Source organism: Athalia rosae, chromosome 3, assembly GCF_917208135.1.
Source record: "Athalia rosae chromosome 3, iyAthRosa1.1, whole genome shotgun sequence".
NCBI lineage: Eukaryota > Metazoa > Arthropoda > Insecta > Hymenoptera > Athaliidae > Athalia > Athalia rosae.
Window position 1 is genome coordinate 7823405 of NC_064028.1, and position 17848 is coordinate 7841252.

General features: G+C 40.3%; 1 protein-coding gene across 13 annotated transcripts in view; it reads left to right on the forward strand.

The window, feature by feature from the left end:
* The window catches only part of LOC105689958 (tensin-3), a 91186-nt gene that overhangs the window by 60844 nt on the left and 12494 nt on the right, over positions 1-17848 (forward strand). For 11 of the 13 annotated variants that reach the window (XM_048652249.1, XM_048652248.1, XM_048652250.1 and 8 more), the window contains 8 exons: positions 2925-2984; positions 5145-5357; positions 5512-5675; positions 5794-5943; positions 6353-6650; positions 6762-7008; positions 16651-16961; positions 17048-17682. In XM_048652249.1, coding sequence (XP_048508206.1) covers positions 2925-2984; positions 5145-5357; positions 5512-5675; positions 5794-5943; positions 6353-6650; positions 6762-7008; positions 16651-16961; positions 17048-17682 — 2078 coding nt within the window. Of the gene's footprint in view, positions 1-1865; positions 2136-2924; positions 2985-4252; positions 4360-5144; positions 5358-5511; positions 5676-5793; positions 5944-6352; positions 6651-6761; positions 7009-16650; positions 16962-17047; positions 17683-17848 lie in introns of those variants that run through there. The other 2 variants (XM_048652255.1, XM_048652259.1) reach the window with 2 other exon arrangements.

The window sequence follows — 17848 nt, forward strand, 5'->3', positions numbered from 1 at the left end:
TTAACAAGCGTGTATAAAATCGTTTAGCGGCCGTACAAACCACCTAGGAATGATACGTATGTGTTTACAATTATTACAATTCATGTGTGCGGTGTTGAAAAAGCGAAGGGTTGAAGTTGAATATTTGATGAGATTTTCGTAGCCGTTTGAAAATCTCGATATTTGGACGAGAAATTGAAAATTTGTATCCCGAAGTATTTTCATATCTTCTCACGTATTGGGATCTTCATTTTTTCATTTTTCGGAGCGATAAATTCGAGATCAGTCGATCAATTTTAAAAATGGATCAATTCAGCTGGTGGATCCGGATTCCTGAAATCAAAATACAAAAGAAATCAAATACAATTGAAAAAGAAAGGTTGATTTTTGATCCCAAAATTGAAAAAAATCCAAGGGGTACCTCTTTGGATTTTTTTAAATTCTGGGCCACAAACCAAAACTTTTTTTTTGCAATATTCTAATGTAGAAGGGAAAAAGTGTGAAAAAATTTTGGAATACACCTTCCGCAACATTTCAATGCCGAGTATGAAATTCGTAGGAAAATGCAGGGCAGATCCGTATAATACGAACGTATCCCGATTCTATGCCAGTGCGCCAAGGTCACAGGACGTACGGTACGGAGTTTCCGCGCTAAACGCGACTACCCCAACCTGCACCGAGACACCGAGATATCGGTGTGTCAAGGTCACGCGCAGGATCTCCGGTTCACGACTGCGTCAGATGACGCCGCAGCATCCGTCCGGGATTCGCGTTTCACTCGCCCCCGCTTTCCTCCTCGCCAGGCCGCGTGATTCTCTACATATCTGGCGTCGAACGTCCAGGGTCCTGGGCTTTCTAGGGGACGCGGGATCCGCACGAGTTTGCGTAGGGGAAGTTTCGACGCCACCCACCGCGTCGTCATGACGACCAATTTATCCCGGCACACCCTGTCGCCTCTCGCCGACCAGTATACCGCGCACATCCTTTCACCAAGGATCCGAAATCCCGAATCTTACGATTAATCAAGGAAGATAGATCCGAACGAACGAAAATTCCTTCCGATCCTTTCGACCATGAACGCTAAAGATCTGCACCGAACACGTTCGTCCTTATAAAAAAGAAAAAAAAACAAAAAAGAAAGGGCGGAACCCTGACCCTCCCGAAATGCTCCGGACGAGGGATCCGGATTGTCCCAGTTATTCGAATTTTCATCCAAACGCTGACCTATATTTCGACATTCCGTTGAAAACTACTCCGGACCTCCGATCGCTCGGACATTCGATTCGAACGTCGCACTATTTGTTCTTTTCAGTATACCGTCGATTTTTATCGTTTTCTACAACACGAAGATCAAAATCAACGATCCGCAATTGCATCGGTGAACCGGATCGGCTCTCGGGGACGGTTCTCCGCAGTGACCTTGAAACAATAATAATCGATCCCCGTAAACGCGACGTTACCCGAACGAGACGATAAAATATTCGTGTGACAATTACCGTTCGAACACCAACTATCGTTGGAAAAAAAAAAAACGTCGACAGATTTTCATATCACTCTCGGAATCCCAGACAGTCTGGTTCGCCGTACGCGTACACATTTGTTAAATACAGCTACATTTACTCACCTCGAAATCGACGGTTGACTTATCCGAGCTTATCTGAAACCTAGAATCACCCGCGATTAAGAGATAGATTCAAGTTAGATAAACAGATAACGACACGCGGAATACGAGTGCTTAGGTTCATTCAGAATTGATACAGTGAAACTCCGCGTCTATGTACGAAGGTAGTATCGCAGCGATCGCAGTTTCTTGGATTCCGAGTACCGGGACGACGAAAAATGAAAGATTCCTTCCGAAAGCACCTCTGAATCGATGAGAAGGGACATAAGATAATCGAAAAATGTCAAATTCGAACGAGAGTTCCTTGTCCCGATCGTGGCTCAGAGCTCGTTGCTGTCGTCACGGCGACGGACTCGGATGTTCCAACAATTTGGACACGGTCAACAACAACAAAAATCTACCGAACAACGGCGAACCCGATAACGGCTCCCAAAATAATGACGGAGATCTCGTGGTTTTACCGGGTGAAACTCAGACGCTGCTTCATCGCATAGCTTTTACTATTTGGCACACAGCCTTGCACATCGAACGAGAGGTGCGACCCGCTATTTTGCATGAATGATCGAAAAATTGTTGTTTTTTTTTTACAATTTTCACAATTCCGGTCTCAATTCTTCGCCATTCGTCTTGTGCGATTATCGCGATGTCGTCGTTTTTATTTTTGCGATTCGGACGATTTTTGGAAATTCGCGCAACGCGGCCAACACGATTTGCAATTGCGTATCTCTCGCGTTTTTTCTTCCTCGCTGTATCCCCGTTCTACCGAGGTAGGAATAAGCTGAAAGGATTTTTATTTCCCCTCTTGAATCCTTGCCAGCGTTTTTAGGTCAACTTATATTTACGGGCTTGCTTATAGCGTAATTCTACGTCCGAAGTAAAACGCGTCCCTAAATCTTCTGTCTCATAGTTTTTTAGTGCGCGTACGACGTACACATGTTGCGTGTGTAACTACGTGTACCTCTCGTTAGACGATTTAGGGTATAAAATCTCACCAGTATTTTACTTCCCACTTTGTCAAAAGCTCGTATTTATCACTGTTTACCCAAGAGACTCGTTTGCGTCGAACTTTACGCGGTTTCTTCGCAACGGCTTGAACGTCTTCCTCCATCTCTCCATCGCGTTCACGTTGTAAAAGTCTCAGCCTAAATCACAATCGTTATTTTAGACTACACTTCATCGTAACGCTGTCATGCCTGTTGAAAAAAAAGAAAGAAAAACCACACGGAATTATGGAATTTTGATTTTTTGATTATTTGGTGCTTCCGCGATCTACTTTTTGGAAATCGTTCACTAACGGCCTGTTCGTTTACTTTATCTGTTACAGCACAACAGCAACTATGAATCCCCTTCGAAAAGTACATCTACTATTTCTAGAACGAAACAGGTAAGGCTCGATTGTTATGCATCTGATTTATTTATTCATTTCCTTTTGGATAGAGTAGTATTGTATCTCCTTTTCGGTTTTCTTGTAACACGACGATAGCCTCATCCGTGCTTAATTTGAAGTTTCGTTTTAAATGGCATAGTTATAATTAATATTAGGCGTCGTCAATTAAGACCCTCGTAGATAATTGAATTATTGAAATAACCTGCAGTTGGCCTTTCGCACGTACTCAATTACTCTACCCTTTCGAGACGATGTGAACCTAATCGAATCAGGGTGTAGAAAATCGCGAGTCACATGCCGATCGAAGTAAAGAGAAAATCGCGATATTGACGCGGACGAAGAACGTGAAAAATAAATAGATTGTTAAATAAAAAATGGAATTTCAAGGGGTCGATCTTCTCGGTAAGACGATATTACAATTCTCGTTGAATTTCTTCGAAACATATTACACACACAGCCAGCTCCGCTTCGTGTAATGGCAGCTGCAAATTGAATTTTTTATGATTTAGTATAACCGACAAAAACCCGTTGGCGTTTCTAAATATAATTTTATGGGGCCATAAGGTAGAGCCGCGACTGCAGCCAATGCTTTTTGCCGCTGCGGCGACGCGTCGTCTCAGTTTCAAAAAGAGTGAGTTCCGAGTCTCACCTACTCCGACTTCCTCTCGCTCTATAAAACTTAACCCGGATAATGAGGATTCCATTATTGTATACATATTTCAACTCGTCTCAATATCACCGAGAACTAAATAAATGGCGGAAAAATAAACAGAGTTGGAAAAATTCAAGCCGATGGTGGGAAAAATTTTTTCACAAGCGTAGATTTTTCGAAAATAGACTTTCATCTCACTCACGTCGGTTTTTCCAAATTCCCACCTTTACAAAATTCACCTTTCTAGCTTCCATTTTTGAAAAATGTTAGTCAGTATTTTTTTTTTTTTTTTTTTTTGGGCTAAATCGTCCGCCGCGTACAATACGTAAGTATATCGTACGTACCAAGTACACGTAAATGCAGTGGGAGTCGGATACTTTAGTATTATAAGTGCCGCACCATAATTTAGCAGTAGCAAGCGTAGTACGCTGCACGACGATTCCGTTACGCAATTCGTCGACTGACTTTAACAAGGAAGAATATAACAGCGGAATAGAACCTTAGCAAAGTTCGTAACAACGATATTAACGCAGTTTCAAACCAACCGCGACCTACTCTCCACCGCGTAATTATATATTCGTTCTTACGTTTTGTCAGGAAATTTCGCGCGATAATAAGAAGAATTTTCAATTCGAGAATTTCGCCCTCGTCATGACCAGGATTACATTTTTCGTCAAAATTATCTACAAACCGGTTTACTGCATCGCAATAATAAAACAGGTAAACCGATACTTGATCATATTCGCGACGAATTAGCTTTCTCTTGTCTCGTTCGTTTCATCTACGCCCTATCTAAAAATACGGTTTTAATAGCTCCCTTTTTTTTTCCGAACCATTTTCATCGAGAGCAATTATCGGTTTACGGACGATCGTTCAATTGAGGTCGAATTTTCGAAAACCCCGTGTGAAACGAACTCGTGCACCTACTGTAATTGGAAGTCTTTTGATCTACTGGCAATAAAAAGTGAATGAAGAAAAATAAAGAAACGAATCGAAGGAAAGGACAGAAAACAAAAATTGACGGTTCAATTAAATACACCGCGGCAACCGGCGCGGTGGGACGGGACGTATATAATTCCGATGATAGAGTTTAATTAAGGAAGTAATATAATATAGGACACGCTGCACCGAGTCGATTGAAAACTATTCGTCATTTATTGCGATTCTATTTTATATATACCGTACAAAAAAAAAGATAGAAATATTCAAATGTCCGTAGTCGGTTTATAAAATACACTTCGTCGCGGTACAGTGGGCGCGACTATTTATATAGACGATTAGAATTAATTGCGATTAATTACTGCACGAGAAAAATACAATCCGTATATTATGCGTTGCCGATGATAATTATCGTACCGCGGAAGAACGCTCGTGTGTTACGATGTCGTCTGTTTCGCTGTTCGAAGTATAGTTTATAGAAACAACCATTTCAAAACCTTGGAATCTTCATCGTATTCCGGTGCCCTGATGTTTTGTTTATTTTTCTGACCTTGTACGATCTTCAGGTGACGTCAACGATGACGAGGCCTCGGACGCCGGGAGTCGGGGCGGACGCGGTCTCCATAGGGGCCGGTAACAGGGGCGGTAGGGTAACGGAAGTCATGGAATTGTGCTACGTTACCGAAAGAATAATAGCGCTTTGGTACAGAGAAGATGCCAAAGGTATCCTCGATCACGCTACCACCTTACTCAGAGGAAAACACGCCGACAATTACGTGGTGAGTTTGCGAAAATTGTTTCTCTATTTTTCAACGCTTGAATTCTCGACTTATTTTTCCTTTAACCGTTCGTTAAATTGGACCGCGGGTTTGTGCTTTGTTTAATTAATTACGCGATTTGATGTAAGTATTTTTTTCTTTCCTCTATTCCCAGATATTCAATCTATCGTCCCCCGGTCGTACGACGGAGCCGAACACAAGAGAATCCGGATGGCCACAAAATTTAGCACCGAGTTTAGAACGACTTTGCGCGCTTTGCAAGGAACTCGATTCATGGCTGAACGCCGCGCCCAACAGAGTGGCGGTTCTTCACGCGAGGTGAGTGCAAAGATTTTAAAAAATAATTCTCGTTATCGAGTTCCGAAACTGTCCATCCATCTTCGACTCGTAATATCTACCCTATTCTCCATTTTTTACATGAATCGTTATCCCGAAGAGGTGGCAAAGAACGTCTCGGGGTTGCGGTTTCCGCTTACATGAACTACAGCAGTATTTGCGGCAGCAGGGATCAGGCACTCGACAGATTTGCCATGAGAAGATTTTTGGACGATAAAATCGGACCTCTTCACGTTCCCTCGCATCGCAGGTAGGCATCTAAAAATCAACTCGAAGATGGAAGAAATTTAGGCTTAGGATTGTTAGCGTGTACGTTTCTCTCGTCGCGAACAAGATCTTCAATCGTCTAATAATACATTAGTCGGCTATTACAGACAATTGAAAATTCCACACGATATTCTTACACAATACTTTTCACAGCTATGTTATTAGCTGTAATTTATGCAAAACGTTTCGAGGCTGCACTGCCGAGACCTAATGCATACAAAACAGGCGGGCGGGCGTGCACCCGCTTCACGATCCGAACTATCGTTCGTTCACCTTGTCTAAAATCCATCCTCAATGACGATCGTGAATTACAAAAACATATAAAAAAAAATATCCACAAAAATAACGTAGTAGAGCCCTTTCTTTATGGAGGATGTGACATTTTTTTGCAGGTACGTCGAGTACTTCAGCGGACTTTTATCGGGATCCTTGAGGATCAGCCCTTCGCCTCTTTACCTCACGCATTTAACCGTCCTCGGAGTTCCGCAATTTGAACCAACGGGCTGTCGAGCATTCCTAAAAGTTTACGAAGGACTTACACCGGTTTACACGTCCGATCTATACTCCGTTACGAACGCTAGAGAATTCACCGTCAATCTCGGTGGACTCAGACTGCGTGGCGATATACTCATAAAATGCTATCACAGGGTGTACTCCAAACAGAGTCGTGAAGTCATGTTCTCTTTGCAGGTAGTTATGATTTGTTTTTTGTTTTTTTTGAAAGAATTTTCTTTTTTTTCACCCTCGTTACGACCCGACACATGTGAAATTAATTGGCGGATATGTTTTATTCGATCGCAGTTTCACACCTGCGTTATTACCGAGAACGTGGTGACGTTTCCTCGATCGGAATTGGATATCGCCTGCGACGATCCACGGTGTCCGTCCGACAGTGTCGTGACCTTGTACTTCGCGAGTGACGCCAGACGACAGGATGGTATCGGAGGTCCTGTCCCTGCACCGACTCCTGCCGTACCCCACGCTTCCGCTCATCACGATCCGATACTGCATTGGGACAGTTACACGAATCTTGAAATCAGCGACGACGGTGAGTCCGGAGTTTCGTTGACACTTTTCTTCGAGGATTTTCATTCTACGGTGTGATAACTGCGTCGCGCGTCGAATTACACGCTTCAGTTTTTTCACCCCTCTGTTTTTATTTTTTTTCATTCTTTTCTCGATTCCCATTTTATTATCGCGCGCGTTAAATCTGTCAGCAGCGAACACGGCGTTTAGTTTCCCGATATTCTTTTACTCGGAAAATTACGTCAGCGTATAAATATCCGTGGATATAATTTTCACCTGTTTTTATTTCTCTTCTTTTTTTCTTCCCATATCTACGGAATCTTCATTTATTTATTTCTTCTCATCTCACTCGCCAACTCGTAGCTCACCTCCAACCCCGATGGGTATAATCGGACGAGGCTTGGATTTACGTTAAAAAAAACAAATGGGCTGGTAAGGGTATATGTTTTTTTTTTTTTTTAATTCAATTTTGTACATACTTCTTTATTTTTATTCGTTTAAGAGTTAGTTGTTCGAAGAAAAAGGAAAAAAGAGAAAGATATTCTTTCCAGAGAAACAAGACAAAAAAAAAAATAATCTAACGAATGGTCTATGGGCGACGAGAGGATCTGAATTGAAAACTGTCTAGGAATTTTAAACCCTGTAGGAAACGTTGTCATCGCGACAACTTTTTTGGAAAACAATGCGGAGAGAGTCGCTTTTTTGTTCAAAGATTTTTATTTTTCATCTCCAGAAACAGATTCTCGCGATGGAAGAAGCGGTTCAAATTATACGTTTATCGACCGATTCGTACAACGATCGATTATCAGTCAACAATTGTAATTATGTCAAATTGATAGAAAAATAAAAAAAAATTCCTCGAAGATGGATCGTCGAAAATGCACGAGAATCGAAATTTGGACTTTGATAAGCGATTTTAGATAAGGAACGAAATGACAACCAATTGTTTTCCCTCGCCGTTATAAGTCCGCGTGTAAAATCATTATCGTATTACGTTGAGATTACTTCGATTGATTGCGACGATGACCTTGAGCGTATGCGGACTCTGCAAGGTTTTAGGTTTGAATCATCGAGTCTAAGCTTAACTTTTCGCAACGGAACGATTATATTGTTGGCCAAGGAACCTCTGCCAACTCTCTGACTCAATCCCCGCGTTACACGAATGTGTGTTGAGAACGTATTTCGAGATTAGAATTAAAGGTAGCAGAACTAAATTCGATGAGATTCGTTCGCCGAAAGAGCGAGGATTTTATTTGAGATTATAAACAAACAAAAAAAAAAAAAGAAACAAATTATTCGTCTAATTATTTATGCCGGAAACCAGAGCGTTCTTCCGGTTAAAATTCTACGTTCGGCTGTTTGATCTTGATTTATTTAATCACACCTAAACTCAGAATCGAGGAGGGTGCGCGGGTGCACCGTCGTATCTTCTATTTCTTCAGTCGTCCAACTTTTCAGACGTCGCGATAATAATCGTTAGTTATTTCTTACGATATGGTTATTATTACGCCGACTGGAACGAATCGCTTGTAAATTAGAATTCATTAGGTTAACTTTATAACGTTATACTGTACGTATTCTGGTCCGGAACAGATTTGATATTCACGGTTATAAAACTAACAACCGCCCGGCCAAAGATTGAACGAACGAGCCGAATGAATGAAGGTTTTAAAAATTTGTTACCGCGCGTATTACGTCAACCGTTTTATATCAATTTAAACTAAACGTCTGTTATCGTTATTATTATCAACCGTACATCTTGCACACCCATATACAATACACGGTACGATATCCTCGGTGCGAACAGGACTACTCTCGATTATTAGAAAATTACCTATTCCTACGTGTTGCCGTTACAATCGAGGCGCAAGCTCGTAAATATTGCTTGATCTTGAATCGAAAGACCCACACCCGGTTTTTTTTTCATTTTCAAGGTCCGCCTCGCCCAGCCGCTCATCCAACCTTCATAATCATTCGTTCCTTATCTAACTCGGCAAACCTAACGTGTGAATGGGTATCCAATAAACTAATTGCGCTGACGGGCCGCAACGGGATATTGTAGTCGCAGATCGATTTTAATTAAGGCAATGAAATTTCAGCGGAAAAATTTGAAAGAAAACACATGAGGCCAGCTCTAGAAATTTTTGACGAATCGCTATTCGAATCGCCGATTTATGGATCGAGAAGAAAGACGAAAAAAAAACAAGTAAAAAATCGATTTTCGTCGAGGTGCTTTTACGTAAGTACGGTCATGCGTTTTGTATAGGGACACGGTTGCTCTCCGGTTGTGAAAAGTAGTGGGGAAACGCGGTAAAGTTATTCTTGGCGAGGTTTGCTGCTTCTACCATGCAACGTATACGCAGTTCCTCGATATACCGGCTTTCTTCGAGCTGCTATCCATGAACAGCATCATCTCACAGTACGATCCGCGATCTTCAAACAGAACGCGGTGCTCCCGAAGATCGACTTCGCAGTCGCCCATCCGCATCGGTTGATCTCAGAAAATCTTTATATCTCGCGTTATATCTCGTTAATAGCGCCGCCGTTTTCGGTCGAAGTGAAAATTTCGATTAAAAAAAAATCAATCGACGATTGCTCCTAAACTTTTCATTTGAGTAAAAAAAAAAAAAATAAAAATATATAGTAAGTTACATTGCAAACCAAGAAACGCTAAAAATCAACCCTGCTGTCATAATATTGCAGTAGTAAGTATACAAATTTCGAAAAGAAAATTTTACACCCTTTACTTTTTTTTGGTCGCTAGAATATAAATTATTTTTTTTTTCAATTCGAGGGAAAGCTATGTCAGGGGCTCCTAATACAAGTTGAATTAATCAATTCTCAAATCCTACAATTATAATTGGTATAATTATGAAAAAAATAATTAAAAAGCATGAGACGTAACAATTGTATTTTAAATTTGATCATTGTTAATTAATGAATTTGTTAATGAACTTAATTATCTTCGAATTAAGAATTGAATGAATAATATGACGTATTTTACATGATTGATTACAATTCGTACGCGTGTTCAGAAAATGGTTAGAGATTCTGCAGGATTGGAAAGATGGGATCTACACGATCCAGACTTCACGTCATCCGTAACTCGTTCGTTCGTTATATGCGATTACGAAAAAACAAAATCGCGAAAAAAAGACGAAGCAAAAAAATCATTTACTTTTGCAACGTGCGTGTTTCACGTGTGTTCGTAGTTTGAGAAAGTCCATTCCTAGAAAGTTAACTGGTATATCTGTATACACCGTACAGATCCAACGTACCTTTATAGGTAATATAAAGCCTTACAAGGATAAATTCGCGCAGAGATATATATAAAGTTGCTCGGTGCGGTGACCGATTCTCTTTAAATTCGCTTTGGGTTGGCGGAAAATTAGCATCAACTTTCGGCGATTTTAAAATACGTTGCAGATATACCGTGCACCGCTACACCCGTGCATGTAGTATACCTGTACACAGATGAAATTTATTTACATCGTGCTATATTCAGATATAAATTCACACGCGTATATACGTATACACGTACCCGTATAGCTACGGTATAATCGCGGAAAAGAACAATCGACGAGAAATATAAATTATTCTCTGCGCATTCGTGTTATCTACGACATCTTGTCCCCTATTTTATTATATACGTATATATTTCCCTTCTTTTTTTTTTCGACGAGAGTCCTACGCTACGTTTATCGACGATGTCTAACGATATCCGATCATCGGTCTTTTAGTCACGTCCTTGTCCTAGTTAGAACGAATGATATTATGCATCTTTTAATGTCGTCACTGATCCGTAAGAAATCACTCACTCACTGACTGACCATGTCATTGCACAGTCGATGATTCCGTCACACTCTGAATCGATCGATTTTTTTATAAACGCGAGCAAAAAATCGAAGGATTGATCGAAAAATAGATCAACGAAACTAACAAAAATTAACCAAAGGAATACATTCCTCTCCATTCAATTTATTATCTCAATCGTTATGAAAACGGTTAACAAATGTGATTGTAGATTTTTTCTCTCCTTTGTACCCGGTAATTAAGATTTCGGCAATTCGGTCCGATTGTGGGTTTTGCGAATTTTTTTTTTTCTCTTTTTATGCATCTCATTCTCGTTTCTTCGAGGTGCATTACAGTATTTTGTGTCACCGTATATGTATTCGCGTACAATGTACATCGCATTGAATTACACGATGCGGTAATATGTCCAAGCATCAAGCGCATTTATAATGAGACTGCATTACAAACGTGCAGGTTTTACACCTTCTTATATTTCTCTATACGTGCATATACGCGTATCCAACGTATCCACCATATAAGTATATGCATATATTATGCGTACGGTATAATAACTGCAGGCTGCACGTGTCGATTGCAGAAAAAGGAGCCGCTGCGAATAATTCTTCTTCTGTTCGTGAATGAAAAATTTATTCAAGACGCGCGATTCTATGCGCCGGTTGCGTTCGAATCGACGCATCCTCATTTTAATATTGCATTATTATTCAACGTGCGCGTTGTGCGTATAATCGTTACGATGCGCGTATGCACGTCTTAATAAACACCTCTGCGTTACGTAAAGGTACAATCGATGACCTTGATATAATTAACGATTCGTGCACGCTTCTTCTTTTTTTTTTATACTACGGTAAAAATATAATACCTTAGAAGAAGGGATGATACGTGGAAACTGGCCTATCCGTACGCCTTAACAGCGGCAACTCAACGATTCGCGCAGAAAAAATTTCGTGTATTGGTGCGTTTTTATATGAGCGGAGATTGATTTGCCGCTATTAAGGCGTACGGATAGGCCAGAAATACATTCGTCATTCTTTCCTATATTCTAAATCATTTTTAGGACAAAAATAAAAATCAAACCAATCGCGATGAAATTTAAAGAAAAAAGCAAACTACTCGATCGTGTCGAAATTCGCAACGAAGATAAAATAGGATATCGAAATTTCATGAAATTCGAAATACTTCGGTGATGGGGAACGATCGATGAATAACACTTTACCGCAACCATAAGGGATATCGAAACGAGTATAATATAATATGGTGGTTCACGGTTCGTTCGGTTACCCTAAAAGGTCCGACTGTGGGCGCTCAGTGAGCCGAGTAGAGTAGCTTTGAGAGAAGAGAAATATGTATAAGTTATACGTGCTGCCTCGAGAGAAGGATTTTTCATTTGTCTGTATGCGAGTATTCATACTCGTTCGTATTAACGTAGGTATATATTGAGATTTTATGTACCGGACATTTCGTGCCAAATCTTCGGATCTCGTGGCTCCGACCTCTACCTGGATCGTTTCACGTGTTTCTCGAATTTTTTTTTCATTTTCTTCCCAAATTTTTGCGCGATTGTTTCCAAAAATCGACGATTTTCGGGAGATTTCGTTGAAAATCGCTGAAATTTCAAATAAATCTTGATAAAAAATGTGAGAAAATTTTCAATACTTCGTATCGGAGGTGCAGTGTAATATTAAACACTGATCCAACGTGCATGATTCGCACTGAAAACCGCAAACTGGTATAATGTGGTATTTTCATAGCACGTTGTGGTAATTTACCACGAATAACTTTATGTCATCGGAACGTCATCGGTGTAGGTATAGGTGTATGGCGTATGAACTTATATATATATCTGTATGATCTACAGGAATGAGATATTCCTGGCAAAATAAGGCTTGATTACGAGCGCAGAAAAACTGTATACCTAGAAAAGCAAAAGAAAAAAGAAAAAACAAAACAGATAAAAAGGTAAGAGTAAATTACAACTATGAAGTGAGAGCGGCGGCAGTGGCAGTAACAACTTCTGCTGAATCCCTGCAACACGCGAGCTTTTATACAGTCTTTATTTCGAACGCGAGCCGAGTGGACGTACCACATACACGTGCAAATAAATAATAAATAGTGTTGTAGCTGTACTCATTTTTACCGCAGGTGAACAATTTATTATTCGTTATATTTTAAAAACTGCTGTACGATCGTTAAGTTAAATTTAGACGTAAAGTTATGCGTGAAAAATCAATAATTTTTGACGGGTTCAATTGCGTCAAGGTGTGCGAGAGAAATTTTTTTCTCTCATTTGCAAATATACATACGTATAATGGATACGTTCTCATTTTTCGTATAAAAGAAAAAATAAATATGAGATGAAAAAAAATAAAAAAATGGAACAAAGATTTAGCGAAGCGGTTTCAGTACTTCGCGTTAAGCGTATAATGATCTGAACTGCAACAACAGGAGCGGCGGCCGCAACGTGTTGGGGAGAAAATGAAAAACGAGGATAAAAAGAAAAGGGAGAAAATAAAGAAATAAACAAAAATCGTATCCCACATGCAACGGAGAGGAGTGTTAATACCCTATCCAACGTGTATAACTGGTTCTTAAATTTTTATAATCCTAGGTAACGATCGACTTGTTGCACCTCAGACAATATTTCACTAGACGAACACGCGGTGCGGTTCAGCAGTAGAATTACGAGGGTAACGAGACACCCACACCTTCGGCTAAAACATATTGCAGAAAAAAAAAAACCAGCGATTATTTTAACGTTTTTTTTTTCTTCAATTTTTTGTTTCTCCTCACTCGACCCCTTCCTCCACGCTCTGCACTCGCTCGTTTTTATGTGTAACATAACGGAATGTCAAGATTACCAAACGAAGAAGAAGTGATCCGCATCATATCGTGGGAGTATCGCGGTGGGCGGCTTCACCAAATAAGACATTCTATCACGTCTCGGATTAAATTCGACTGCATAATAATAAAAGATTGTTAAAAAAAGAAAAAAAATAAATAAATAAAACGAGAGAAACAAGACGAGACTTTGAAACTTCTGAACACCCACGCAAATCGCGACTGGAAATCGTTGCGTACACCGGCATGAAGCTTATTGACTCTGTTTTTTTTTTTTTTTGGTTCTTCAATTTTTCTTAAACTTGAAAGAATAAATAAATGAACGAGTAAAATTTGAGAGTAATATGGAGGACGAGGTGATGTTTGAATATCGATTCGCGATCGCAAAATTTATCGTACAGATCGCTACGTTCTTATACGCGTCCGCTTGTTCATGTTTCATCGCATATATGTTCTTGTAATCCTCTGCAAAACTCTTCAAAAGCAACCTCAGGGCATGAATAACGTATAGGAACGGTGTAAATCATTCTAGAAAATTTATCGTGGGCGCGGTCCATATAACTAACTAGCGTTGCGAATAATGATTCGAAGCAGGAATTTTTTTTTTTTTTTTATTGTTTTTTTCGTTGTACACATTCTACACTACAGCTAGCTAACTCCGACGAAACCCCTCATTTGTGCCTCTTGTTATCTACAGCATATCCGCGCTGCACAATGTCCTTGCCGAGCTTGATCTGAATAGGTTCAATTTGCATTATTTTTTATTTTTTTTTTTTAAATTGTTTTTTCTCCGTGGAGATACAGATACGAAGCGGGGATAATTACTATCCGCGAATATTGTACGGCAAAACATCGGTAAAATATATTACCGAAGTTGAAAAAGAAGAAGAAAGTTTTTTTTTTTTTTTACCACCACTCAATTTTCAGGCTAATTTTTAGCCTCTGATTCTGGGCGTCAAGGGTTAACCGCCAAGAGATGACGATTACGCGTTGCGCGGTTGCTGAGGCCAACTTCCGGCGCCAGAGAAAATTTTTTAGTTCTAGATATCTATAAATAGAAATGCCTAGAGGATGAACGGAAGCATCGCTAGATGAAGCGTTAGAATGCCCAGACAAATTATATCTGCACGGATTTATCGACCTCCGTAATTTATAACTAACGACCTTGATCGGTCGAGGGAATATTGTATTCGAATTATTCGCATTCGTATTCAATCTTTATAAACAATTACCGCAGTCGGTATTAAATATTTGTTACAGCGAACCGCACCGCAGGACGTGTAAATTCCAAATTTTCGAACAAGTATAGGTGTTTGAGGGTATTAAATTTCGCGCATAGCCGCTGCCGACGCTGCTGCGGGTATGAGAAATGAATCTGTGAGGGAGAAGGAGCAAATTTATAAGATGCGTTTCACGATAATAACGTGGGTGTTAAAAGATTCATTCCATCGTACGACCTACGGCGCCGAACCGCCACTGCTGACCGTCCATTTATCTCGTATACCGTACACTTGATATGTAGAAATTCATCCCACTGCCAAAAGATCGATTTGCATACGCGAAAAACAAGTCCGCGTTAAGTTTGCGAAAAAAAAAAACGATACTAAATTTCCTGCACATTAGTAGCGTATATGGATCGTGTATTTCTATTTTTTTGTTTTTTTTTAATTTATAATACAATCCGGTCCCGATGCGGCGGGAAACACTGAGAACAAAAAACAGTTCGTTAATTAGCATTAAAAGAAAAATGAAAAGCTTCGCGAAACTTGTAATTTTATTTATGTATATATTCGTTTAGCGAGATAAATTATCCGGCAAATTATTAATCGAGGATGGTGAATATACGCAGTAGTTGCGTTCGTCTGCGGAAAGCAAAAGAGGAACATCGTATGACGAAGAATAACAGAGAGAAATTACACGCAGAACTGTATATAGAGAGGTTCTTCAGAACCCTCATCGCAAACAACTTCGTGACCACTTTAGAAACCACTTTGCATTTTTCTTTTAACTTGCTGCTGCATAGGAGGCGAGAGATCGACGAAAATAAAGAAAAGTAAATAAATGAAATGACACCGCATGTAGTCCGGGGTTAGAATAGAGAGAGACAGAGAGAGCGATGATATTTTTCAGCAATCGGGATTTCGCGTGTAAAGTATATGGAAGTCGCCGAGTAAAAAAAAGAGAATTACTTTTTCGAAATCGGGGCATAAGGATATGCGGTGTACGAATACGATACGTCATTTTGCGGAAGTATATGTATAAAGTCATTAACTGTGGTTACATACGTATGGGTACATGATGTATGTTGCATTATAAAATTCTGATGCGGGAAGAACGACTATTTATAAAAGTGATGGTGTTATGATTTAGACGTATAGTTTGCGGTCGTTCTTGCGGTTCAAGGATCTGCTGGAAATATTACCGCACGGTATAATAGTCACTGCAGAAATGAGAAAATCTATTTGCAAATTACGCGATAAGGAATCGTTTTAACAATGACCTAAGCCCGATCATCACCCATGGAAATAAATAACTCGTAGCGTACCTATACTATACCACCGCAATGTCATACGCGTACAAGTATGTTTAATATAAAATGGCCGCAATGAAGAATGAAAAACACAGTCACGACTACCGCAATTCAAACTACACGCAAAGAGTTACGTCATTAGCCGTACGCCCGGTATAACGTATGACGTAATTATATTACAACGTGTCTACATCGTAAATTGCAAATTAAATTTAGACCTCGCTGAAATTCGAGGAATGACCTCTAATTTTTTATTTTTCATTTACGAAGACGAATTTCAATCGAAATTCACCTCACTTCGATTGAGTACAGATTATTCTGCCACTTGGATACATGAATGAAAATTCCCTCACGAAGTCGTTGAAAAAATTTCGCAAACGAATAGTTAAGAAATTCTTCGCAACCGGATCTCGAAGTTTGAGATATTCTCCTTCTTTGACTCGTAATAATCTCCTTTTTTTTTTTTTGTTGCTTTGCAAATTTCAGAAGGTCGTGAAACTCCCTTGTCGCCACCACCGCCATCGAACTCTTCGGTTCACACGTCTCCGCGAGGTTTGGGTTACACTTGCGGTCCCATCGATGGCTCGCTCTACGCAGTCGTTCATCAAGGTGGTGCCGGTGGGCCACGAGGTTCTCCATTGACAGTGTCGATGGACAGCGGTATCAGCAGTGCTCCCCCACAACGTCCGAGTCCCCCGGAAGCTACGGAATTGTTGCCATTGGAATCGGAAAACGATCGTCTGAACAGCCACGGTGACCTTGACAAGCTTCTTCACGATATGATGCTTACCGTTGAGGTGATTTTCGGATATTCATTTAATTTTTGTTGATCCTTCGACCGTTTCGCAGCACCTTATTAACATGTTTTTTTTTTTTTTTCCAGTCGATGCCAGACCCTCCAAGCGACAAGTACAGCAGCAGCAAAACCGAAAAAATGTACATCCAAGAGTCATCCCGATCCTACGGGAGCGGAAACCAGTCTTATTCAACCTTGAAGGATTCCTACAGGAGTAATTATTCGTCGAAGAACGGCGGAAGTCCGACCTACAGTGGCAGTAATTATTCCACGCTGAAAAACGATGCGCACGAGCCGATTACCTTGAGAAAGGATACACTGGAACGAAGAGAGGAGATAAGGAGTTTTGACGTTAATTTCGGAAGGTCTACGGGACAAAATTCCCAGAATTCAGATTCGTATCGAAAGAATAACGAGTCCTTCTCTCCTCCTGGCAACATAGACTTCATTGACGATGATATTCCTTACCACGCGAGGCAGACGAGTCAACCTTTCACTTACGGGGCTACCACCGACATGATAAAACAACAAAAATTGTCCTCCCCATCCCTGGTTAGAAAAGCATCTCTCAGAGGTGTCGCACCTGTTGTAGATATCGACGATATCGTCGGAGAAAGGGACAGAAGGGCTATCAGTCCGCTTAGTCCAACTACTCCGGATCCACCACCAGAATTTGCAAATGGATCAACAAACGCCAAAAATCTTCCCGATTACTCAGACGGGTGAGTTGCTTTTCTTTCTTTTTTTTCTCTTTCGATGAAAAATTCAAAGTTGCTCGACGAGTGAATTTTTATTCTTTGCATTTAGTTATTCGCGAATTATGAGTAGCGGAAATCGAACGATTTCTCTCTTTACAAATCCCAGCATTGATGTCTCCGTGGAGACTCG